This window comes from Lagenorhynchus albirostris, chromosome 1, assembly GCF_949774975.1.
Source record: "Lagenorhynchus albirostris chromosome 1, mLagAlb1.1, whole genome shotgun sequence".
Lineage (NCBI taxonomy): Eukaryota > Metazoa > Chordata > Mammalia > Artiodactyla > Delphinidae > Lagenorhynchus > Lagenorhynchus albirostris.
Genome location: NC_083095.1, coordinates 141,069,918 through 141,097,529, shown reverse-complemented (window position 1 = coordinate 141,097,529; position 27,612 = coordinate 141,069,918). Strand labels below are relative to the sequence as shown.

The following is a 27,612-nucleotide window of genomic DNA, read 5'->3' as shown; positions in this document are numbered from 1 at the left end:
GAAGGTACATTTGTACCAAGAAGCCAGATGGGGCTTGGACCTGGTTTGAAGAACTTTGTTCTATAAAACACAAGATTCAGCAAGTTCTTTAAGAGGAACAAACAAAAGGTGACAAGTACATTCTAAGGAAAAAATAAAGGAAGAGGCACTTGAAAGTTTCATTTCATTCCTGAACTGCAGTGCATACAAATATTCCCCTCAAATAACTTGAAAAACCTTATGAATCAGTGTTTAAGTTTTTTACTCTCCAAATGTAATACAATTCTTCAGCTAAAACAAGAGTAATGAGACAAAATGGTTCTGAAAAGTACAATAGAAAAATATTGTCCACTGGTTTATTTTTCCAAATGAGCAATAGGCTATTTACAAATAAGCAGATCTCCAATGATGTATATTAAAATGGCAAATCTATTACTGTTTGAAATCTAAATGAAAAAAAAATTTAAGGCACATTTGTTCTGTGAATTTAAAACAAACTTTCTGGTTTAATGACAGATTCATTTCACTTTTGTCCCCAAAACACGTGAGCACCAAGATTATCAAAGAACACTTAATATTTAGTAAAACAGTAAGGAATGTAAAAATTAAGGAGGGGGAGAAGAGTTTTCAAAAGGAAATCTTTGGAGATCAGTTTACTGCAAATAAAATATACTAAACATTCCTAATACACATAAATACTAATAACTAACAGGTACTTGGGAAATGGCAGAGTTCTAAACGATGGATAGTAAATAAATTAAAGGTATTTCAGATATAAAGGATAAAACAAAACAGTAATTAAAGAATGAGACACCCATCTCCATCAACATAACACGGACAGGATGAAGTGATCAAAATCTGATACATTTCCCCCCAATGCTTTCATTAGGGTTGGGTCTTTTTTTTTGTCTTTGTTTTAGCTTGCATACATTAGATTTATGACAATAATTCTTATTTGCCATTCTAAATATTAATATTTTACCCTTTAAAAAGAAGGGTCTGGAGAAGAGAAAACGCCAGACCCTTCTTGAAATGTAATGCCAGGTCCATTAGGCCACACTAATTACAACAAGAACAGCCATCTATCTTTTACTGTGCTTTCCCTTCTCCCTTTGCTTTGAAAAACCTTCAAAAATGAGACAAGATTGGGGGAAACAATCACCTTTGGAAAGCTTTCTTGAAGATGATGATACAGCTACTATCACATTTCTTTATTTGACAACTGCAACATAAAATGGCTTAAAAAAATTGCTGTAAAAAAAGACAAAAGGTAGAATCTGTGCAAAGTTAACAGTTACAACAAAACGTTTACCAGAGTTACAGTGTTTTGTTACAGTAATACTTTGCAGGAACGTTCATGTTTTCTGCCATAGGACTATAGCAAAGAGGTGTGAAAAAGAAATATTAAAAAAAAAGTTTTGTTCATCAGGTACATTTCAAGTCATAATTAAGCAGGTCTGCTACATAATGTTCAGCAAGAAAATGTGTTCAAAAGGCAAACATGATCACATTTTTGTTCAAAAAACTCAATCTTCAAGGAGTCCTCTGTAAGAAAATCATGTGTAAAATATATCCTTGTATGGACTTCAAAAACTGATCATACAAAAAAATTTTGAAAAATAAATTAGGTAATTAAAAATGTCTTTTCCAGCAAAGCTGGACATTAGGCTGTCCTCACTGAGCCATTATTATTGCTGTTTTTACTGTAATTTGGGTCATTTTTTTCTAGCCACATTTCAGCCAACTGCTGTGTGGACCCATATGTTGATGCTTTGGACCCCAAGCACATTTTGTACTGTTTGGGATCAAGGTTGGGATCACAAAAGACAGGATGGTGGACGTGGACTACTCCTACTTCTTGGCTCCTAAATGTCTTCAAACCTGCCTGGACAACCTTGTTGAAAAGGTCGACATCCTCGAGCCCCCAGCCTTGGATAGAAACATCAAAGCCACCTACTTGGACGAGATCTCCCTTATAAATACAAGTAATGCCAAACCCATAGTTTCTCCAGAAGCCAGTTTTTTGAGTAAAGGCAAAATGGTTGTCACTGGGAACCTTCCCACTATAAACAATCTTAGGATCGTACTGGCTAAAGATGATTGGAAAATATATTTGTTGGCCCAGAACTGTATTTGCTCGACATCGCTGAAGAAATTCTGTAGTAAATACAAGGTCAACGTCACAGAAGAAGAGCAAAGATTCATTATTAAATTGGGAAGATCCCACTTCTAGGGCCAGAGCTCTTGAAAATTCTCCAGACACAGGCAAAATCTGCATGTCGGCTTTCGGGTACTTAATGCGGTAATCTCTCATGAGTTCAACTTGCTTGGCCTTGTCGGGGTTGGAGTCAGAATTAAAGAGTAGAACAACGAGCCTGACATTCTGATTCGGAATGAGACATGTCTTCTCAAAGTTCCCCATGAATCTCACAAACATGTCAAAACGTCCAGACAAAGGAATCAATATATTGATCTTTTTCTCTTTGGGTTCTTTGTGCTCATCCTTGGACCCAGGGAGCTGAAAGGGAACAAGCTTCTTCAGGGAATTCGAGAGAAAGGACAAGGATCCGGATTCTTGATTGATTTTGTTGGCCAGTTCCTTTGCATCCAGCTCCTCGTGTTCCACAAACTGGATCTTGCTGAAGGTCTGCTGTAAATACGCATGCCTCCGCACAGTCACCGTCATTTTCTTTCCTTTGTGTTTTTTGTACAGAAGCAGCAGGTCCAGAATGTACTCGGCCCCGTACATGGGATTCACTCGGCGATAGCCGTACTGTATCTCCTTAAAATCAATAACGCGCCCTCTGGTCTTGGCGTTGGCATTGATCATCTCCATGACCTGCATGACAATGTCATCCAAGGCCTCCCTCTGCGCGGAGTCCATCCCTCTTCGAGGGGGTTGGCTGTCAGCAGCCGAATACAAATATTTCCCAGTCAAAAACTCCCACTCCAGAATCTCCTCTCGCTGGCGGGGCTGAAACCTCATGAAGGAAGGAGGAATTCCCAGCTGGAGGTCTTCTTTATGAATCTCGGTGTTGCTATATTTGCTCATCAGGACAATCTCTCGGTGCAGCTGGATGGTGCGGTGTCGAAGCTCAGCAATCTTGCGGCTGAGCATGTAGCTGTGGAGCCTGTACTGGTAGGGTGGGTTTTTGTTAGGGTGCAGTGTGATGGCTCGGTGAATTTTACTGTTATGGAGATCTCTAATGTACCCCTTCTTGTTCTGTTCATAATTCTCATAAAAAAGCTGCTGCATCTGTTAAGAAACAAAAAAAAGATTGCTATTAGTATTACATGACTGAGTGTCCCTCTATTCTTATATTTCCTTATAGACCTGCATACTCTAAAAAAAAAAAAATCTAAATATTAGAAATCTTTCTAAATGAGTCAGAGCATATCTAAGATCCCAGGTAAAGCCCGATCTACAGCAGTCCAATGAGAGCAGAAGAATTATAAACCACTTAAAGAAACAAGACTTCATCAATAACCAGAGTTAGCCAATACAATTCTGTAGGCAAACAGAATTATGAAAAGGTTTTCCCATGAAGTAAAAGTGTAATCCTGAGCTCACAGCACACCAACTCAACATACCTGGAAGAGAATGCCACTGCTGGTCCCCACCAAGCCCGTGAAGGGGACCTAGGAGCCAAGGTCCCCTCCCTGAAGACTGGCACCCAAAAGGAGCTGCCATCTGAACAGGAATAAACTGCATCGGTGGAGTGAAAAGGAGAACTCCAGGAGGATGACCCGAGCGCAGGATTAATGCTGCTTCCAGGGAGCTGAGCAGAAGGAAAGCCATCCAGCCACATGCAGGAAGAGGCCTGCAACTGGGAAGGGCATGCTGTAGGTAAAACCAAGGGTCTGCGAGGTTACTGGGAGCACACTTGGAGAATCCTTTAAACATCTCTGTGTTCCTGTGCAGGCAGGAAAGGGCCTGCTTGCTAAGCGCCACGTCTCGAGCACCAGCAGAGCCAGCACATGGGGGCTCAGAGTGTGGAGTTGAAGGACAGGAAAGGCAAGGGGACTCGTTATCCCACCCCACTCTCCCTCTGTTCTAGGACACTGACTGGGAGAAACAAAAGTTTGAGATCCATCAGCCAAAACTGGGTCTGTTCCCTCAAGCTAGATAGGGAATATACTTAATTCTCCAGTACATTCAAGCAACAGGATGGTGAGCTCTACAAAGCCTTCTAGAGTAAAGAACAAAAATTTCCAAAAAATTTTAGTAAAAATAACACTTGTGGGACTTCCCTGGCAGTCCAGTGGTTGGGACTTTGCCTTCCAATGCAGGGGGTGCAGGTTCGATCCCTGGTAGGGGAGCTGGGATCCCACATGCCTAGCTGCCAAAAACCCAAAACATAAAACAGAAGCAATATTGTAACAAATTCAATAAAGACTTTAAAAATGGTCCATGTCAAAAAAAATCTCAAAAAACAAAAACATTTGTGGTCGGTATCTGATAAACTAGTCCTATTTTATTTGTGGCTCAACTTTGTTTTTCTTGATCATATTATTAAATACTAACTCTTGATAAGGGTGCATGGATTTGGATCAAGTAGGCCTTTGGACAGTCGTATTTTTGATTTTTTTTCCTTGAGCCACTAAAGTTATAATAATAGAAAAATACAGATTAGCATTTTTACACCCCATTTTCTTTTTCTATACAATTACTACAAGCTACCAATAAATGAAGCCAATAAGAGCAAAAAGAAGGGAAAGGCTTCTGAAGAATGGCTTAAAAGAAAAAAAAAGAGCACACAAGTAACGCTGCCGGTGCTGAGCAGGGGCTGCACACGCACCCACTCACTCACTCAATTCCCTGGAGCCATGAGTCTGCTGAACGCTGACCACCTGTGTCTTGTCCTCAGCGGAGCAACTAGCCTGGAACTGCAACACCTCCTCGCAAGTGCCCTTACCATTTCTGACTTTGCTTTCCAACATCATCTACAATTAACAAACAAGGTATGTGCATACACGGAATTACCCGCTGAAATGATTTCCAAACGTTACATTACTTAGATAAGACAGTCAAGTAAAAAAAAAAGGAAAGAAAAAAAAGAAAAGGAAAGGAAAGGAAGCAGAGTGTCTCTCACCTCTGAGAGAGAGCACCACCTTTCTCAAGTGTGCAGCGGGCACCCCCACAAGCGTGCAAGTGTCCACTCACTGTTTCTCTCAGCACAAGCAGCACTTAGCTACTCAAATTCTTGACTTAATACATGGACCAAAATAAAGCAGTTTGGGATTTGCTGAAAGAGGGCTTGAAGAAACTGATGTCCGAACTCCTCCAACCCTGGATAGACAGGCCACAGAATGATGACCAAGAAAAATGACAAGGTAATCAAATCGTAAGGACCATAAGAATTTATCTTTCTTTTAATTTCACTCCTCAGATGGGTCACAACAAAAGAGGTTTAATGAAAATCCTGTCGAAAGTGTTTTCACTGTTCATTTTCTAGCTGGGCTGATTCCTGGGTACAAACTGCATGGCTGCAAGGTGACAAGTGAGTGTCATCTGAGGATTCAAAACCATGAAGAAACACTGAGGAAAATTCTTTGCAGGTGCTAAAACAAATGCTGTCGTTTCCTTCCTCTGACCCTCACTCCTGTATGCCCCAACAACTTGAGGCCATTTTTCCAGTTTTAACAAAGTTAGCCTTTACAACATGCATCAAATAGCTGGGCAAGCCACCTGACTCCATGACTCCACCTGAGGACACCACTGTGTGAGGAGAGGCACTCAAAGGTTGGCAACATGCCCACCACAGCAAAGAACTCAGCAACAACCCAATGCTCCATGGTCGGGGACTACTACAGTCACTACCGTAAGCTATATGGTGGAAGGCTTCCTAACAATTTTGGCAGAGATTTTAAATATTTGTTATAATTACATATTACTTCCATTTTATCTGCTTATAATTTCAAAATTTTTAACAATGAGCATGAAGAACCACGTCTTTTTTTGAAAGGTCCCTTTATGTTTCCAAGAATGCAGGCACACTGAGCCATCAGTCTGGCCTTATAAGCTGCTTTCCAAAACTAAGAATACTCTGAAGCAGGTGGTGCTCCTTCCTCTCCCCGTGCTGCCAATCCCATCTCCCCGGGTATTTCAGACCCTGCTCTGCTCCTGCCCTGCTGGGTGATGTCTCAGTCTCCCAATGGGTCTTCTTGCAGAACTGTTCCTTCCTCAATTCTGCATGGTAGCAAAACCAATCTTCTTAAGAATATGAGTGGTAGAACCCACATGATTCTCTCTTCCCAAATACTCTTAAAAGAGAATAAAGAATGCAAAAGGAATAAACCCATAAGGACCAAGAGAATGGGTAGGAGACACAGACACAGTAGAGAAGAGATGTCCCAAAATTCTAAGAAAATGGAGAGTGAAGGAAGATGAAACCCAACAGACTGCTCTGAAGAGTAAGCCAATTTATTTAATCCTGAGAACTCTGCGGAAAGATACCAGTGTTGCAAGGCGGGTGGAGGCTGGGGCTGAACACAGGGAGATTGGAGGAACTGGATATATGGAGCAGTGAGAGCCCCACAGTTCCTCCCCACATACCACCATGGCGGGTGGTGGGAGATGCCCAGCAACTTCAAAAACACGCTCCCAGTTATTCCGGCATTTAGATGATGGGTCTGTTGCCAGAATTCATGCAGGGTTGCATATCAATCGTTGCAACTAAACTAGGACTGGTGAGTAGTAAATATTGGCGGTTTCTTGACACATTCATCTTTTTAAAAAAATAATTAATTAATTTGGGGCTGTGTTGAGTCTTCACTGCTGCGTGTGGGGCCTCTCTAGCTGCGGCGAGCGGGGGCCGCTCCTTGCTGCGGTGCGCGGGCCTCCCATTGCGGTGGCTTCTCCCGTTGCAAAGCACAGGCTCTAGGCGCACGGGCTTCAGCAGTTGCAACATGCAGGCTCAGTAGTTGTGGCTCACAGGCTCCAGAGCACAGGCTCAGTAGTTGTGGCATGCAGGCTCACTTGCTCTGCAGCATGTGGGATCTTCCCGGACCAGGGCTAGAACCCATGTCCCCTGCATTGGCAGGCAGATTCTTAACCACTGTGCCACCAAGGAAGCCCTAACACATTCATCATTTACAGTAGTTATTCCTGAATGTCACTGTCTATAGGTTATTTTCCCTTACTCCTCTGGGTTTACTTCATTGATAAGCACATAAGCCTGAAGTTCAATCTGTCCGCAAATGAAATCTGAACACCTAGAGAGGGATGCGTTCAAGGCTGACAGTAGAGGGGAAATGAAAGTCTAAACAGTAGGACCCCCCAGTCCTCTTCTCCCAAATGGCTCTCAGAACACTGGTCCCCCACTTCTCATTCCAAGTAGGAGGCTGGAAGCATCTTTTCTGTATCAACTAAATAGCCCCATAGATATCTACAGTCCTCCAACAAAAAACATCACCCAAAAGTTGATCACTACAGCAAGGATACTAGTTTAAAAAAATCTTGCCTATAGAGCTTCTAGTTAGTTTTTCAATGCTTCAGCCTCAAATGACAATTGACAGCCAAGGACCATCAGGCAGTTGAACGAGGGTTCCAATGGGAAAGATGGAGACAAAACAAGGAAACAAAAAGCTTGGTGGAAATAGAAACAATGCAGTGACTAGAAGAAAAACTCAACAACAAAAAAACCAAAAATTATAAGGTATTCAAAGAGAAGCTACTGTATCTGCACAACAAAAATGGAATACTATAAAAAAGATAATCAGAAAACAAAAAAGCTCTTGAAATTAAACATAAAATAGCAAAACAAAAAGAGTAGAGATTGAAGATAAAGTTGAAGAATATTCCAGAAAATAGAAAAACAAAACAAAAAAAAACAGGAGAGAAAAGTATTCACTCTAGAAAGAGAAAGCACATGGGGAAGAAAACACAAAACATGGGTCCAAAATTACTCAGGTGCCTGGATTGAACCCTAAGTGCCCAGAACAAAGAGTACAAATTGGGAACACTACAGATAAAACTATTAAAAACTTGCATAGAGGAGAAAAAAGGCCATATACAAATAATTCAGAAACTGGAGTGGCACTAAACACAGACAAAACTAAAGAACAATACCTTCAAAAGTGGGAGGAGTGAAAATTATTCTCCACATAGAATTCTCTTCCCAACCAAACTATCCATCAAGTAAAAGGGGAGAACAAACAGCTTCAGATATTGAAGGACTCAAATTCTACCTTGCATTCATTCTTTCCCAGGAAGCTATTAGAGGATGTGCCCATCTAGAATGAGGGGTTAAATCTGGAAAGATGACATAGGATCCCAGAAACAAGGAGTACAACACAGAAGGAAGAAAAGAGAGACCCAGAATGACAGTGCAAGGAAGTCCTACAAGAACAGTACTATGGACTGCATGTTTGTGTCTCCCCAAATTCATGTGTTGAAACTCTAATCCCCAATGTGGCACTATTAGGAGGTGGGGCCTTTGGGAGGTGACTGAGTTTAGATAAGGCCGTGAGTGTGGGGCCCCCATGATGAGATCGGGGCCCTTATAAGGGGATGAAGCACCAGAGCACTGTCTCCCCACTATGAGGACATAGCAGGAAAGCAACCATCTGTAAACCAGGCAGAGCCCTACCCGAACCCAACCATGCTGACACTTTGATCTTGGACTTCCAGCCTCCTGAGTGTTTAAGCCACTCAGTCTACAGTATTTTTGTTCTAGCAGCTGGAACAGACTACGACAAAGAGCTTTGCAGCAGGGAACCAGTGCACACGGTAAAAGGCACAGATGTTCACTGCTTGCATCTCCAGAATCCAGATCAGTGCCTGACACGCTGCAAGATACTCAACAGAGAGCTGATGAATTAATGATTAACAGCAGTCTTAATGCATACGAAGTATCAAGAAACTGGAAGATCTCAGTGCAGAAGAACACAGCTGATGTGGATAGACACAATACAATATACTTGTGTTCCTGTGACCAGGATACATGTTAAAATGTAAAAATCAGCAGCACATTTTGAAAAAGAATACACACCCTTCCACCAAAGGATATAGCTGTCATTTGTTTGTTACTCCCCAGAACACCAGTATATAAGTGTACATTTTATTCTTAGCTATCAAAACCCTGCACAAGGGGAGCGAGGTCCATCGGGAGTCCTCTATGAAAGCAGGTCTTCCGTGCATGACTGATTATTTCTTACAGACTCGATAGGACAACATGTCCCCAAACATTTTCAGGAAAACATTTCTCAAAACATTTTAGAAGCTGTCTGTGGTCATTACTTTCATAGTGACTGAAGTCTAGGTAAGCTTTATCTGAAATACAGAGTGTGTGTGCTAAAGGCATAAATACAGAGAAGAGAAAAATATTGACTGGCAGGCTTCTGAAAGGCTTAAAATCCCCTGGAACCACTGTAGACTGAAAATTTTAAGCTACAGTAAAGTTGTTGTAGGAACCTTCTGGCTGAAGTCTGGCTGAAAGGAATGTTGTGTTACATTCTTTTTCTCTTTTTATGAAGAAGAAATCTGTTGCAAGACAAAAGTGTGTGTGCGTGTGTGTGCAGCATGTGTGTGTGTTTGGGGGAGGCAGCACTTATTTTATTAAAAATAAGGTCAACTCTATGCCCAGATTAGCTGGTGCCCCCCCATGTCACCCCAAAAGATTTAGTCTACTAATATTGCTATAAAATAAATGTTTTAGACAAAGAAGCCACTCACTTGGCAGACTAGATGGAGTACATACCTGCAATGATCTTTAGAAAATCTAAATAAATGCCAGTGAAATAGCTCCCTTTCTAAAAGGACAAATAAGGGTATAAGTACTTCACAGATGATTAGATAGAATGTAACAGGTGAGGACATGCACTTCCACATAAGGATATTAATGGTAATACTCAGACCCTGCCCGAATCGGCTTCCACGGCACCTTTTGGTCCTTTAGCACATTTAGCAATCTCCCTCAACTTCTATACAAAGTCTTATTACAAATGACTTTGGTGTAGAGGTAAGGAACCATTTTCGTTTCACCCTCAATGTGGTGCAACAGGAGAGGAAGAGGAAAAATTCAGATTTCAGGGAAACTTTTTTGGAGAAGAGAAATACATGTCATAAATCAACTTCAAAATTAAGAACAGGAACATAAAGTATAATTCAAAGTAAAAATTTCAATGAGATATTAAGGCTAAGTTAAGGAAGAACGATCCAGAAATCATCTGTGATCCTGAAAAGGAGCCGGGCGGCTGGAGGGAAGTACTGGAGAAGCAACCCAGTGCTTAGACTCTGCCCTCTCCCAACCCCACCTGACCAGACCTCCAGGGCCAGCCCCCGGCTGAGTGCACAGCGCCCCACCTACTGTCATCTACCCCCTTAGCACTTTTATCCCAGGTCACACTATCCACAGTTCACATGAAGCCATCTTAGTACTCTCGGGTCTCATTTTTGCCTTTGTAGTATTTCTGGTATTTGCATTTGATTTTGGAATCCCTGGCAAAGTTCTCAAGTTATCTTTGTTTTCACCTTGACTAGTTTCTCTGCTGTTATTTGGGTTTTTCCTACCTTTTGTTTTTCTTTGAAGGTGCCTGGTTGCATTTAAGAAGGCATGCTGTGGGTGGGATGAAATTGAACCACTTCGTTCTTAGGCACTTGAATGAGAAATAGTTGGATCGTTAAGCTGAACATCTATACCTTCTATCCATTGTCCCTCTTTCCCTCATGTTATAGCTAATTCCACTGCTTACTACAATATTCCCCATTAAGCAGTCTCTAAGAGGAATAATCATATGACTAAGGGAAGTGGTTAGCAATTTTCTAGTAACAGAAATGAAACTATTATTTATCTGGAAGAAAGTTTAGAATATAACAATTTAAAGAAAAAAGGTTAAGAAATAAGGCTACATAGAGACATTTACTGCTTTTATACCACCAATAAGTTGTAAGACTTGGACAAGTCATTTGAATTTGTTGGGTTTCAAGTTTTCTCATTTATAAAATGACGGTATAGAGGTTCCTTCAAGGTGAAGAATTCTAAGATCTTATGTGCTAATTTTAGAACCAGTCTCATATAATTCTAAAGTCATGTCCTGATGTTCTTCAACCCATTCATCCTGATATGGTTGAAGGTGTAACATCAGAATGTTACAGGATTCTAGGTTCACCGAATCAAACTGTATTAAACGGTTAAAAACACATCCCAATGAACTGTTTCCATCCCATAAAAACAAACCTCCAATTCTGTTACAAATGAAAATAGTTAAGAATATGAGATTCATAACAGTTCATTTTAGTAACTCTAGGGGTAACAAATATGTAATTTTTTGGTAATAAAGAACATGTATTTTGAATAGTACCAAATTTAGAACAAGGACTTTGTTATTAAAAAGTACTTCAATAATCTATTACTTGGCACAGTCTTTGGAAGAATATTATAAAATGGAAAGTTAAAAAGTACTGCAGAAGACAAATCAATGCACATAGGTTATTTAATAATCACAAGGAATACCTTATTTAATTAAAACACACTGAAGAAGCCTTTTTAAGATGCATGGAATACCACTGATGGTTTAAAGTTAATTTCCAGTGTCCATAAAACAGCCCTTAATCTTTGTTCTAAAAAGTACCCTCATAGGGCTTCCCTGGTGGCGCAGTGGTTGAGAGTCCGCCTGCCGATGCAGGGGATACGGGTTCGTGCCCTGGTCCGGGAAGATCCCACATGTCACGGAGCGGCTGGGCCCGTGAGCCATGGCTGCTGAGCCTGCGCGTCCGGAGCCTGTGCTCCGTGACGGGAGAGGCCCGCGTACCGCAAAAAAAAAAAAAAAAAGTACCCCCATAATCTTGGATTCCAGCAAAGCCATCTCCCTTACTGTGAGGTGTTTCAGGACTCTGAGTCAGTCTACAGTAAATCTGAAAGGGGCTAATAAATATCAAGGTCACGCGATTCCCAGGAACTTCTAGCCAGCTGCGAATAACCATTAACTACCCATGCCTAATCTTCAGTTAACAAATACCTCTAGGGTCTTCATTAGCAAATGTCCTTCTCCTCTGCAATGAAGGCCAACATTCTCATTAAGTTAAGGCTCTTCCCATTAACTGTTTACATTAATGTCATCATAAAGTACATACTTCAGCCATATCAACAGACTATCACTGCTCCAGATGGACAGCTATTTCTAATTCTGATTTATACAGTGTTTTAATTCACTGCAGAGAATTTGTTTTCTTACCCTTTTGTTCTGAGAACTGATTCAAAGAAAATATGGGTTGTCTAAATGTCAGGAGACCATAACTGGTGGTAGTTTCAAAATAACCATATTCACAAGTTTTAAATATTTAAATTAACAATGTCATACACCTGCAGGTAGGGTTTCCAGATAATTTATTGTCTGAAGCAGGATCTTCTGAGATGAAAGAGGAAATCCGTTAATAATTAGGCCAAGATCACTGGTATAAACTGGGCCTGTCCCCAGCTCTCAAGACATATGGTTACCCTACATGTCCCTATTAGGTCTCCTCTAATTAGTTTTGTGTAGGCTTTGCCAATTTTCAACCAATTAAGTTCAAGTATTAGGTGATTAGTTTTTTTTTTTTTTTTTTTTTTTTTTTGCAGTACGCGGGCTTCTCACTGTTGTAGCCTCTCCCGTTGTGGAGCACAGGCTCCAGACGCGCAGGCTCAGCGGCCATGGCTCACGGGCCCAGCCGCTCCGCGGCATGTGGGATCTTCCCAGACCGGGGCACGAACCTGTGTCCCCTGCATCGGCAGGCGGACTCTCAACCACTGCGCCACCAAGGAAGCCCAGGTGCTTAGTATTTTAAAGACTCTATTCAAGAAAGTAAGTTTTTCATGGGAATTAAGCTGGGTCTCTAATGGTAAAAAACGAGAACTATGTGTGTATGTGTGTGGGTGTGTCTTGAATGGTTACTGTCAAATTCTGAAATCCAAATACCTTTTAAAGAAGCCTGACACATTTCAAAATAGTTGAGAATTAACCTTGGCAAAGTAAACAAAAACTGTTGGTAGTAATTTAAGACTTCTACTGATACATAAGACAATATAAGTGATCAAGACCTGAAATCAATAGAGTTTGCAAGTGAACATTCCATGGTCTGAATAGTCAGCAGGGACAGTGGACAGGGGAGAGAGCCCTTATCTGCAGTCAGAACACTGTATCTAAACTTCCAGCTCAGGTCTTTACTCAGGTCTGACCTAGTGGGAGTCACTTAAAGCTTTTCAAGCATCACCTTTTTTTTCCCATAAAGCAGCAAACTTGGCAGGATTATGCAGAATGAATGTATGCAGAACTATCTTTAAATGACCAAATTCTTATGCAAATGCAGCACCAAATACTTAACTAAACATTCACATTAAAGGCACTGTACCAGGCAAGGAAAACTTCACAAGGTCACATACAAAGAAAGGATAAATGTGCGCATACACATACACATACACACACGTGCGCGCACACGTATACGAGACAGAGCATGGCACTGGGCAGACTGACACGGGACATAAACGAAGGGCTCTCTCTAAAACTCGACTCACAGCTGGCACTTGGGTCTAGTCCCCACTGGCCTCCGCTGACACATCACTCACAAGGCTGTTCACTAACTCCAGTCAACATGTGACACACCAGCTCTCTCATTTGACCAAAAGTCTATATGATAAACTGAGTTAACTAAGCTGTGATCTAGGGGATCACCAAAAAACAAACCAAAACAAAAGTAAAACTAAAGACACACAGGGGCAACATGAGAGAAGTGCACCAGGTTGGGGAGTCAGGAGAGCAGGACATACAGAATACAGCCCAGTGAGGTCCGATTTTTAGAGAGAAGCTAGAAATCTGGCTATTTTGTGTAGAGCCTCCTAACTTTTAAGTCAGTAACCAGAGCTCTACACACCACCAGTCCTTCCCATCAAGCTTCTTAGATAGCCAAATCCACCAGAGGGCAGACAGCAGAAGCAAGAAGAACTACAATCCTGCAGCCTGTGGAATGATAACCACATTCACAGATAGATTAAATGAAAAGGCAGAGGACTATGTACCAGATGAAGGAACAAGATAAAACCTCAGAAAAACAACTAAATGAAGTGGAGATAGGCAACCTTCCAGAAAAAGAATTCAGAATAATTGATAGTGAAGATGATCCAGGACCTCGGAAAAAGAATGGAGGCAAAGATCCATAAGATGCAAGAAATGTTTAACAAAGACCTAGAAGAATTAAAGAACAAACAAACAGAGATGAACAATATAATAAATGAAATGAAACTACACTAGAAGGAATCAATAGCAGAATAACTGAGGCAGAAGAACGGATAAGTGACCTGGAAGACAGAATGGTGGAATTCACTGCTGCGCTGCAGAACAGACTAAAGAAAAAAGAATGAAAAGAAATGAAGACAGTCTAAGAGACCTCTGGGACAACATTAAACGCAACAACATTCGCATTATAGGGGTGCCAGAAGGAGAAGAGAGAAAGGACCAGAGAAAATACTTGAAGAGTTTATAGTCGAAAATTTCCCTAACATGGCAAAGGAAACAGCTACCCAAGTCCAGGAAGTGCAGCGAGTCCCATACAGGATAAACCCAAGGAGAAACACGCCAAGACACATGGTAATCAAATTGGCAAAAATTAAAGACAAAGAAAAGTTATTGAAAGCAGCAAGGGAAAAACGACAAATAACATACAAGGGAACTCCCATAACGTTAACAGCTGATTTCTCAGCAGAAACTCTACAAGCCAGAAGGGAGTGGCACGATATACTTAAAGTGATGAAAGGGAAGAACATACAACCAAGATTACTCTACCCGGCAAGGATCTCATTCAGATTTGATGGAGAAATCAAAAGTTTTACAGACAAGCAAAAGCTAAGAAAATTCAGCACCACCAAACCAGCTCTACTACAAATGCTAAAGGAACTTATCTAAGTGGGAAACAAAAAAGGACCTACAAAAACAAACCCAAAACAATTCAGAAAATGTTAATAGGAACACAGATATTGATAATTACCTTAAACACGAATGGATTAAATGTTCCAAACAATAGACACAGGCTTGCTGAATGGATACAAAAACAAGACCCATATATATGCTGTCTACAAGAGACCCACTCCAGACCTGGGGACACATACAGACTGAAAGTGAGGGGATGGAAAAAGATATTCCATGCAAATGGAAATCAAAAGAAACCTGGAGTAGCAATACTCATATCAGATAAAATAGACTTTAAAATGAAGAATGTTACAAGAGACAAGGAAGGACACTACATAATGATCAAGGGATCAGTCCAAGAAGAAGATATAACAGTTGTAAATATTTATGCACCCAACATAGGAGCACCTCAATATATAAGGCAACTGCTAACAGCTATAAAAGAGGAAACTGACAGTAACACAATAATAGTGGGGGACTTTTAACACCTCACTTACACCAATGGAAAGATCATCCAAAATCAAAATAAATAAGGAAACAGAAGCTTTAAATGACACAATAGACCAGATAGATTTCATTGATATTTGTAGGACATTCCATCCAAAAACAGCAGATTACACTTTCTTCTCAAGTGCGCAAGGAACATTCTCCAGGATAGATCACATCTTGGGTCACAAATTACCTCAGTAAATTTAAGAAAACTGAAATCATATCAAGTATCTTTTCTGACCACAACGCTATGAGATTAGAAATGAATGACAGGGAAAACACCATAAAAAACACAAACACGTGGAGGCTAAACAATACGTCATTAAATAACCAAGAGATCACTGAAGAAATCAAAGAGGAAATCAAAACATACCTAGAGACAAATGACAATGAAAACACGACGATCCAAAACCTATGGGATGCAGCAAAAGCAGTTTTAAGAGGGAAGTTTATAGCTATACAAGCCTACCTCAAGAAACAAGAAAAATCTCAAATAATCTAACCTTACACCTGAAGTAACTAGAGAAAGAAGAACAAACAAAACCCAAAGTTAGCATAAGGAAAGAAATCATAAAGATCAGAGGAGAAATAAATGAAATAGAAACAAAGAAAACAATAGCAAAGATCAATAAAACTAAAAGTTGGTTCTTTGAGAAGATAAACAAGATTGATAAACCATTAGCCAGACTCATAAAGAAAAAGAGGGAGAGGACTCAAATCAATAAAATTAGAAATGAAAAAGAAGTTACAACAGACACCACAGAAATACAAAGCATCCTAAGAGACTACTACAGGCAACTCTATGCCAATAAAAGGGACAACCTGGAAGAAATGGAAAAATTCTTAGAAAGGTATAACCTTCCAAGACTGAACCAGGAAGAAACAGAAAATATGAACAGACCAATCACAAGTAACGAAATTGAAACTGTGATTAAAAATCTTCCAACAAACAAAAGTCCAGGACCAGATGGCTTCACAGGTGAATTCTACCAAACATTTAGAGAAGAGCCAACACCCATCCTTCTCAAACTCTTCCAAAAATTGCAGAGGAAGGAACACTCCCAAACTCATTCTATGAGGCCACCATCACCCTGATACCAAAACCAGACAAAGATACTACAAAAAAAGAAAATTACAGACCAATATCACTGATGAATATAGATGCAAAAACCCTCAACAAAATACTAGCAAACAGAATCCAACAACACATTAAAAGGATCATACACCACGACCAAGTGGGATTTATCCCAGGGATGCAAGGATTCTTCAATATACGGAAATCAATCAATGTGATACACCATATTAACAAATTGAAGAATAAAAACCATATGATCATCTCAATAGATGCAGAAAAAGCTTTTGACAAAATTCAACACCCATTTATGATAAAAACTCTCCAGAAAGTGGGCATAGACGGAACCTACCTCAACATAATAAAGGCCATATATGACAAACCCACAGCAAACACCATTCTCAATGGTGAGAAACTGAAAGCATTTCCTCTAACATCAGGAACGAAACAAGGATGTCCACTCTCACCCCTATTATTCAACATAGTTTTGGAAGTCCTAGCCATGGCAATCAGAGAAGAAATAAAAGGAATACAAATTGGAAAAGAAGAAGTAAAACTGTCACTGTTTGCAGATGACATGATACTATACATAGAGAATCCTAAAACTGCCATCAGAAAACTACTAGAGCTAATCAATGAATCTGGTAAAGTTGCAGGACACAAAATTAATGCACAGAAATCTCTTGCATTTCTATACACTAATGATGAAAAAATCTGAAAGAGAAACTATGGAAACACTCCCATTTACCACTGCAACAAAAAGAATAAAATACCTAGGAATAAACCTACCTAGGGAGACAAAAGACCTGTATGCAGAAAACTATAAGACACTGATGAAAGAAATTAAAGATGATACCAACAGATGGAGAGATATACCGTGTTCTTGTATTGGAAGAATCAATATTGTGAAAATGACTAGACTACCCAAAGCAATCTACAGATTCAATGCAATCCCTATCAAATTACCAATGGCATTTTTTACGGAACTAGATCAAATCATCTTAAAATTTGTATGGAGACACAAAAGACCCCGAATAGCCAAAGCAGTCTTGAAGGAAAAAAACAGAGCTGGAGGAATCAGACTCTCTGACTTCAGACTATACTACAAAGCTACAGTAATCGAGACAATATGGTACTGGCACAAAAACAGAAACATAGATCAACAAGATTGAAAGCCCAGAGATAAACCCATGCACCTATGGTCAACTAATCTATGACAAAGGAGGCAAAGACATACAATGGAGAAAAGACAGTCTCTTCAATAAGTGGTGCTGGAAAAACTGGACAGCTACATGTAAAAGAATGAAATTAGAACACTCCTTAACACCATACACAAAAATAAACTCAAAATGGATTCGAGACCTAAGTGTAAGACCGGACACTATAAAACTCTTAGAGGAAAACATAGGAAGAACACTCTTTGACATAAATCACAGCAAGATCTTTTTTGATCCACCTCCTAGAGTAATGGAAATCAAATGGGAACTAATGAAACTTCAAAGCTTTTACACTGCAAAGGAAACCATAAACAAGACGAAAAGACCTCAGAATGGGAGAAAATATTTGCAAATGAATCAACGGACAAAGGATTAATCTCCAAAATATATAAACAGCTCATGCAGCTCAATATTAAAGAAACAAAAACCCAATCCAAAAATGGGCAGAAGACCTAAATAGACATTTATCCAAAGATATACAGATGGCCAAGAAGCACATGAAAAGCTGCTGAACATCACTAATTATTAGAGAAATGCAAATCAAAACTACAATGAGGTATCACATCACACCAGTTAGAATGGGCATCATCAGAAAATCTACAAACAACAAATGCTGGAGAGGGTGTGGAGAAAAGGGAACCCTCTTGCAATGTTGGTGGGAATGTAAATTGATACTGCCACTATGGACAACAGTATGGAGGTTCCTTAAAAAACTAAAAATAGAATTACCATATGATCCAGCAATCCCACTACTGGGCATATACCCAGAGAAAACCATAATTCAAAAAGACACATGCACCCTAATGTTCATTGCAGCACTATTTACAATAGCCAGGTCATGGAAGTAACCTAAATGCCCATCGACAGACAAATGGATAAAGAAGTTGTGGTACATATATACAACGGAATATTACTCAGCCATAAAAAGGAACGAAATTGAGTCATTTGTTGAGACGCGGATGGATCTAAAGACTGTCATACAGAGTGAAGTAAGTCAGAAAGAGAAAAACAAATATCATATATTAATGCATGTATGTGGAACCTAGAAAAATGGTACAGCAGGGCAGAAGCTGAGACACAGATGTAGAGAACAAACGTATGGACACCAAGGGGGGAAAACCGTGGTGGGGTGGGGATGGTGGTGTGCTGAATTGGGCTATTGGGATTGACAAGTATACAATGATCTGTATAAAACTGATGACTAATAAGAAACTGCAGTATATTAAAAAGAAAAAAAAGTCAGCAACCAGTTTAAACTAGAAAAAGACAGAGAGAGAAACACAAAATAAGTCTGTGGGTCAAATATGGCCTACAAGTTCATTTCCTTCTAGGATTTTAAAAAAATCTCTTCCTGATTTGTTATGGAATCTCACTCTATCTAAAGACATTTTGTATCATTTTAACTTACCATATTTATCAAGTAATATCTTACCGAAACCCCCCTAAAGATTCAAGCAGCCTTTAAATGATGAAAGCCTAATCAGTGACGGGAGTTGCTGTCACAAGACAAGGCCACCAGGAGAAGGCAGCAAGCAAACTGGGGGTGGGGGGGGTGGGGAGAAGAGCACAGCTCAACTACCCTGCACTCAAGTCTCGTAAAGCACAGCTACCACTTTAGAACCCAGTGGTGTGTATCACAGCTTTGTTTCACACATTAAAGTCAGTAGTTCAGCCAGGTACACAGCGCTGAGGAATCTACAGTGGGGTTGGGGGATAAACAGCGGGTTTGGGATGTCCAGGCTTAATGAACTCTGTGGGGTTAAGGCAACCTGTGTAAATCTGAGAAGGGATTCTCACTACACAACAATCACACAAAGCTTTGAGTTCTTGAAGTTTTCTTTCACAAAAGATCATAAGAAAACTTTTCTGGAGAGAAGAATGAGAAGGAAAGGGAGTGTTTCTGTGGGAGAGAGAAAGGCTATTAAAGCTTTAAATCCCACAGTGCCAAATTTCTAGAGAAGTGATACAAATAAACATTTTCAAAACACAGGCAACCAACAAAGGAGCAAAAAGGCAATACAATGGAGCAAACATAAGTCTTTTCAAAAAACGGTGCTGAACAGCTGGACATCCACATGCAAAAAAAAATATATCAACCTGGACACAGACTTTAAACTCTTCATAAAAATTAACTCCAAGTAGATCACAGACCTAAATGTAAAACACAAAACTATAAAACTTCTGGAAAATAATAAGAGAAAACCCAGATGACCTTGGGTATGGAGACACCTTTTTAGGTATAACACCAAAGGCACAATCCATGAAAGAGATAACTGATAAGCTGAACTACATTAAAATTAAAAACTTCTACTCTATGAAAGACAATGTCAAGAAAATGAGAAGATAAACCACAGAGAGGGAGAAAATATCTCTAAAAGACACATTTAATAAAGGTCTATTGAAACTCAACTATAAGAAAATGAACAACCTGATTTTAAAAAGGTCAAAGACCTTATATACCTCACCAAAGAAATACAGGTGGCAAATAAGCATATGAAAAGACATCCAACATCATATGACATTAGAGAAATGTAAATTAAAACAATGAGATACCACTACTCACATATTAAAATGTCCAAAATACAAAATACTGAAAACACCAATCACTGGTGAGGATGTAGAGTAATAGGAACTCTCATTTGTTGCTGGTAGGAATGCAAAATGGTACAGACACTTTGGAAGACATTCTGGCAATTTCTTACAAAATTAAATACATTCTTACTGTAAGATCTAACAATTGCATTTCTTGGTATTTACCAAACTGAAGTGAAAACTTGTGTCTACACAAAAACCTGCACATAAATGATTATAACAGTTTTATTCATAATTGCCAAAACCTGGAATCAGTAAGTGAATGGATAGACTGTGGTACATCCAGAAAATGGAATATTACTCAGAACTAAAAAGAAATGAGCAGGACTTCCCTGGTGGTCCAGTGGTTAAGAACCCACATTCCAATGCAGGGGACGTGGGTTTGATCCCTGGTGGGGGAACTAAGATCCCACATGCCACAGGGCAACTAAGCCCATGCACCACAACTACTGAGCCTGTGCGCCACAACTAGAGACCTGATGTGCCGGAGCCTGCACACTGCAACTAGAGTGAAGCCCTCATGATGCACTAAGACCTGACACAGCCATACATACATAAATATTTTTTTAAAAAAAAAGAAAAAAAAGAAATGAGCTATCAAGCCATGAAAAAACATGGAGGAACTTTAAATGTATATTATTAAGTGAAAGAAGCCAACCTGAAAAAGCTACATACTATATATATAATCCCAACTATATCACATTCTGGGAAAGGCAAAACTATGGAGACAATAAAAAGATCAGTGGTTGCTAGGGGTAGGAGAGAAGGATGAACAGGTAAAGCACTGAGGATTTTAGGGCAGTGAAACTACTCTGAATGATACTACAATGGTAGATACATGACATTACACACTTGTCAAAACCCAGGGCATGTTCCCAAGAGGGAACCCTAATGTGAACTATGGACTTTGGGTAATTATGATGTGTTAATGTAGGTTCATAGATTGTAATAAATGTACCACTTTGTGAGGGATGTTGATAGTGGGGGTGGTTTTGTGTGGCAGGTTGGGTGGAGAGGGCTGGGGTATATGGGAACTCTGCACATTTTGCTTTGAAGCTGAAACTACAAAAACACAGAGTTTATTAATTAAAAAAAAAACACACAGGCCACCCATTAGGAAAAAAATCCTCGAAATATTTATGTTAATTAGATTCTAGGAAAACAGTAAATCTTTTTCTCTGGCTTGTTATTTATAATCAAGTCTTTCATTCTTTCCTTCATTCATCCATCCACTCACTGCTCTAGGCAAAACAAAACCTTTAGATAAATATATAAAATACTCTAAACTTCAGATCCTTTGTGGAAAGAGGTAGGTGAAAATAAAATGCAAGTGATTATACACACTGAGTACAATCTTTTGTTCTTGAAGACAGTAATTTAAACTAAAAAGACTTTACAGAAGGAGAACTATTTTTTGAGTGAGAAGCCAAGCTTTTCTCCCTCTGACTCTCTCCACAAACGCACACATTCTTCACAACGCACAACCCCTTGAGAGAAAAACCTATTTTTATTCATAAGTCATTGCCCAATCAATACTTGATGAATAAATGAACAGGATTATTTCTCCCGTTTTACAAAAGAGGACAGAAAGATTGATCACTGAACAATAAGTGGCTCCAGACAATATTTAAGCATAACAAGGAAAGAGCAGGACCAAGCTCTTCAACAGAGGGGCTAACTCTTAGAAAAGAAAACCACATCTGCCTGCCTCCCCTCCCCTCACAGACCCCAGACAGCCTGTGGAAGGCAGGCAGACCCCAGTCAAAGGCAAGACACTGGCACCCTGTCGACCTCCATTCCCTCCCCAACTCCCAACAGATATGGCAACAAGAGCTGAGAGGACAGGACTTTAAAATATGGATAATCTGTGTCATCAGCAAAATGCCAGAGGAACTGAAAAGCATCCTTAAAAGAGGATCAGTTAGAATTCTCACAAATTACACTAACTATCCCTACTTGTTCCACTGAAGTCCCTTGAAGGTAGGCCTCAACTGTTACTTCTGTGCCCCAGCATGTCACTGAGCCTGGCACATAACAGATTCCCTTAAGAAACATTTACCCAAAGGATAAAATGCTAATAACTGAGAGTTTCAGTGCTAAGCAGAGCATGATCTGCTCAATATCCCTAATTATCAGAGAAATGCAAATCAAAACTACAATGAGGTATCACCTCACACCAGTCAGATAAATGTTGGAGAGGGTGTGGAGAAAAGGGAATCCTCCTACACTGTTGGTGGGAATGTAAAATGGTGCAGCCACTATGTAGAATAGTATGGAGGTTCCTTAAAAAACTAAAAATAGAGTTACCATATGACCCAGCAATCCCACTCCTGAGCATATATCTAGGGAATACTCTAACTTGAAAAGATACATGCACCCTAATGTTCACAGTAGCACTATTTACAATAGCCAGGACATGGAAGCAACCTAAATGTCCATCAACAGAGGAGCAGATAAAGATGTGGTGTGTGTGTATACACACACACACACACACACACACACACACACACACACACACACACACACACACACACACACACAGTGGGGTATTACTCAGCCACCAAAAGGAATAAAATAATGCCATCTGGAGCAACATGGATGGACCTAGAGATTATCATACTAAGTGAAGTCCAAGAAAGACAAATATCATATGATATCACTTATATGTGCAATCTAAAATATGATACAAATGAACTTATTTACAAAACAGAAACAGACTCACAGAGAACAAACTTACGGTTACCGAAGGGGAAAGTGGGGGGGGGGTGGATAAATTAGGAGTTTGGGATTAACAGATACAAACTATTATATATAAAATAAACAACAAGAACCTGCTGTGTAAGCGCAGGAAACTACATTTAATATCTTGTAATAACCTATAATGGAAAATTAAGATGAGAAAGAATATATATACACATATATAAATAACTGAATCTCTTTGCTGTACACTAAAAACTAACACAACATTGTAAATCAACTATACTTCAATGAAATAAATTTTTTAAAAACAACAAAAAAACCCAGCATCATCCTACACTTCCAGAACAACCTACCTCCCTCATACAACCATCCAACAGAACCCTCTCTTAGTTACATGTGAGAACACAGGGCTTTTCCTTTGAAAAGTTCTTCAGAGGCACTGGACTTTATAACAAAGGCTTATTTACCCGCAGTCCGTAATAGAAGGTAAGCATTAATAAGCGGCATCTCTGGGAGGCTCTGCGAAGCACTCAGCATGGGCTCACTCATGGAAGGCTATGACAGGTCCTGCTGCTCTGCACATCTCACACACCAGGGGCTGGAGCTGGCGATCAGCAGCTGCCCCGGGCTCCCAGGGCGGGGCGGCCCCTGCTCCCAGGGAGCTCACCCTCCAGGGTCAGGACAGGCAGTTTACAAAGACCAGGTGAAACAGGAGACAGAGAAACAGAAAGCAGGGAGACCGGAGAGAGGGGAGCTTCGCAGACTCAGGAAGGGAAGGGGGAAATCTGAGCCAAGACCTGACAGAAGCAACTGGGGAGGGAAGTGTTCCAGAGGGCACCACAGGTCAGACTAGAGAAGATGCTATACTCCCAAGAACTGTCTGTCATCTCTTCTACGAATCCGCTCACCTACTCTGTGCCAGGAGCAGGCCTGAGGCTGGGCCCCCTGAGCACCATGGCCAAAGCGGCCATCCTCCTTCCAGCCCACACGTCCTACTACAGTCCCTCCAGGCCAGCTCATGGTGAGGCTCGTTCACGTGTGCAGTGGGGCCAATGATGAGCTGGGGTTAGATAATGGAGTGTGTGTGTGTGTGTTTCTGTGTAGGGAGAGACAGAATTTTAACAGCATAATCAATATGAAAGGTTTAAAAACTGGAAATGACTTCCTCAAACTTTCTGAATAAGTGTATATATGTATAAACCGTGGGACCAAATTTTGGTCAGACACAGCATAAGAAGTGGACAAGCCCATTTTTAATGTGTGCACAACACAAACATTCCTGGCACCGAGGAAGAAGATGTGGGGCCAGCACCAATCTCCCACACTGCGGGAATCGGAACCATCACCCTCTCGGCAATGGGGAGCACAGTGGGATCATTCTCACTGGTGAGCTGGTGGGGGCACTGAGTCTCAACAATGGGGTGGGGGTGTTGGGAGAGGAAGGGCCACTCTAGGGACAGTGCCACTTGCACCCAGCATAGATCCTCACACCTCCCTCTCCACCCACTTCTTTCTTCCTCACAATTGCTTTACAGGCAGCAACAACCGCCAGCCCTGGCCCAACACCAGAACCAAGTGGGATCCAAGGGCCAGCCCAGTTGTCTTAAAGTAGAAGTGCCTCAAGAGTATTGAGCAACTTTCCCTCAGTGCCCTCTGGATGGAGTGACTGAGTCTTGGGCAGAAAGCCATTACTAGTAATAGTAGTTAAGTAATCTTTAAATTAGAAATGTGAAAAGAAGACTGATCATAAAAATAAGAATGGGTAACTTCTATTTTATCACTAACATTTATTTACACATGGGCCTCGAGTACTCTAAACTGAAAGGAAACAGAATGAAAAAGTTCATTCCTGGTAAAGTTATCTCCACTAATTAAAAGGGCCTACCCTCCTGTTTCTTAGCCCGTTCACGCACCAACACATTTTACATGGGGACTTCAGCTGAGAAACAGTTAAGCAGGCTAGGTAACACTTTAAAGTATTTCAAAATGATATGTTTTAATGACTGCATTTTAAATGATAACTTGTACATTAATTTTCCTCTGAATTCTGCAGCCAATGCAACTCTCTATCCATCAATTTTGCCCTCATGTCCCTGTTTCCTAATTAATATTCTGCACCTTTAAATACAACTAATAATCAAGCACTAGAAAAAGAATGGGAGAACTGCTTCTAAACACCAAATGCAGTAGTATTTAATCACACCCAGAACTTTCTGCTCCTACAATAGAACCACTGCACATACATGGTCTCCAAGTCCCTGCACACCCCACTTTCTAATCTTGCCTCTATTTCTAAATTACATCACAACCTCCGACAGCATGTGTGCATGTGTTTGGTTGAGGGAAAGGGGAGACAGTGAGAGCCATGAAGCGAGGGCTGGGAGGATAACCACTGGGGTCTTTAAAAAGTCAAAATTCAATTTCAAGAGTATACTTCTGAAAAGAGGCCAAAAAAATACATCATCTACTTCTTTGCCCAAAGTTTTGAACAGATTCCACAATGTGTGTCTTATTAAAGACCGACTACAATGAAATGAAGGGAGATTTCATGAATGAAGTGTAGTCTTAACCAGCATTTCAAAAACCTGCACTGTAAGCCAGGTGATTCTTAAAATGCCATCTTGTAGAAATACTTAACTCACTTATGATTACTATTTCTAAACCTTTTTTAATTATTATAAAGTAATATACGTCCATTACAAAATACAGAAAACCACTTATCCTACTCCACTGACATTTGAAATATATTCGTTCTAATACACACATATGAATATCTTTATTCACGTATAAGGTAATGATACCGAGCAGCGGGGGCTCCTGGGCACCAAAGTCTTTCTGTGTCCCCCATTTCTTTAATTACAGGAAACAGGCTTCACTCAGCCTCCGTGACCTGCCCTGAGTTCCAACAGGCAGATTCAAGCAGTTGTTAATTAGGGAATGGAGGGGATGTAAGACAAGGGAGAAACAGTCAAGAAAATCAATAGTGCAACCTTGGGGCAAGGTCCTGGTTCCCCATCAAGGGATACACACAACAATATCTTTGAGCTGTTTTGCAGATACTGAAACCCCCACCAGATGGGAGAAGTTAACAGTTAACCATGGTATGCTGCCACAAGCATGCAGACCTCAGACGGTGGGAATCAGAAGGTCGATGATGCTGACTCCCACTTACCTCACCACCAGCCAATCATAAGAATGTCCCTGAACTGATCACGCCCTCTTTGAACCATTACTATAAAACTTCTCACTACCCCCTCCAAGGTGGGGGTGGGGTGCGGGTGGGAGGCGGGGAGACACACAGTTTTGAGGGCATAAATAAGCCTGCTATGGCCCCCTTTGCCTGGCAAAGCAATAAAGCTATTCTTTCCTACTTCACCCAAAACTCTGTCTCCGAGATTTAATTTGGTGTCAGGTACAGAGGCCGAATTCGGCTTCAGTAACGAAACCAAATTATACTTGGTAAACTATACAGTGCGTATATAAGTACACCATACCTGTGTAAAAATTCTACTTTTGACCATCTTATTTTCCTGAAATAGTTAACAACACTGACTGCTAAATAAAATCAAGCTACCAGGACTTTAACTAAAGAAAGAGATACTAAAATTATAAGCTACAAGAAGAGCAAAAATTTCATAGAAGTGAGAAAGCTTAAAGGCTAAAAGTAAAGGAATAAGTCATATGTCAACCAAAGGCTAGAAGTACAAATTTCTTTCATAAAAAGAACTTTGAGGCGGGGGGGGGGGGGGGGGGGGGAGGGGGGAGGGGGGAGGGGGGAGTACCAAGAGAAGAGAATTTCATATAGATTTAGAATCAAATTCAAGTTACATATTATCTTGACCCAAGTTAGTCAACACAAATTATATATAAATATACAAAGTAGATGTATATGTAAAATAAGCATACTCTAACTAAACAATGTAATACCCATAAAACTCATAAATATGAGTTTTACTAGAAGAAATGAAAACCTCTTTCCCAGTCTCTTGGCCAGGCATTTTCTTGAGTCCCATTCTGATGTTAAGTCCAAGTGTCAGATGGTACTGTGTCATTGCAAAAAAAAAAAAAAAAAAAAAAAAAAGGAGGGAGGAGAGTTTATTATACAAAACCCATGTTTCCAGGGAGAAACCAAGAAAACTCAGAGAGGTAAAAAGAAACATGAGCTCTATTCTTACTACCCAGCAATAACCAATGTTACTATCTTAACAGTCCAACTAATATCAAAATAACAGAGAAAAGCCACAATACCAAAATGTTACCAAGTAGTATTACATGCTGAGATCCATGACTATGACTGTAAACTATAGAACAATTAGCCAATGTCAGGAGTAAAAGCCATAATTTAAATGTGACTACTCTGGTTTCTTTTCAAATGCATTAGTGTAAAGTGCTAAAATGTTACACTGAGTGTATGTGAGCCTAGCAATTCACAATGAACTACAGGCATATTCCTAGAATACAAAGAAGCAATGCATATTTAGTTTTAATTACTTTAGTCTTTGTTTTACCTTACTCACAAGTACAATATACCTACGCAAATACTTAAGAATCACAGACTTTGCTTTATTTCTCCCTAAAGGTGGTGTTAATTCAATTTATTTTCCCTCAAATTATTGATAAATTTGACTGAAAGCCCATTAATTATATTTTCTTTAAACATCAGATTAAGCTTTGATAATAATA

General features: G+C 40.1%; 1 protein-coding gene across 2 annotated transcripts in view; it reads right to left on the bottom strand.

Annotated features, from left to right (window-relative positions):
* Positions 1–231: 231 nt before the first annotated feature.
* Positions 232–27,612, bottom strand: part of CHSY1 (chondroitin sulfate synthase 1) — a 74,962-nt gene continuing 47,581 nt past the window's right edge. For both annotated transcript variants that reach the window (XM_060155411.1, XM_060155421.1), the window contains exon 3: positions 232–3,235. In XM_060155411.1, coding sequence (XP_060011394.1) covers positions 1,643–3,235 — 1,593 coding nt within the window. In that variant the 3' untranslated portion in view covers positions 232–1,642. The remainder of the gene's footprint in view (positions 3,236–27,612) is intronic.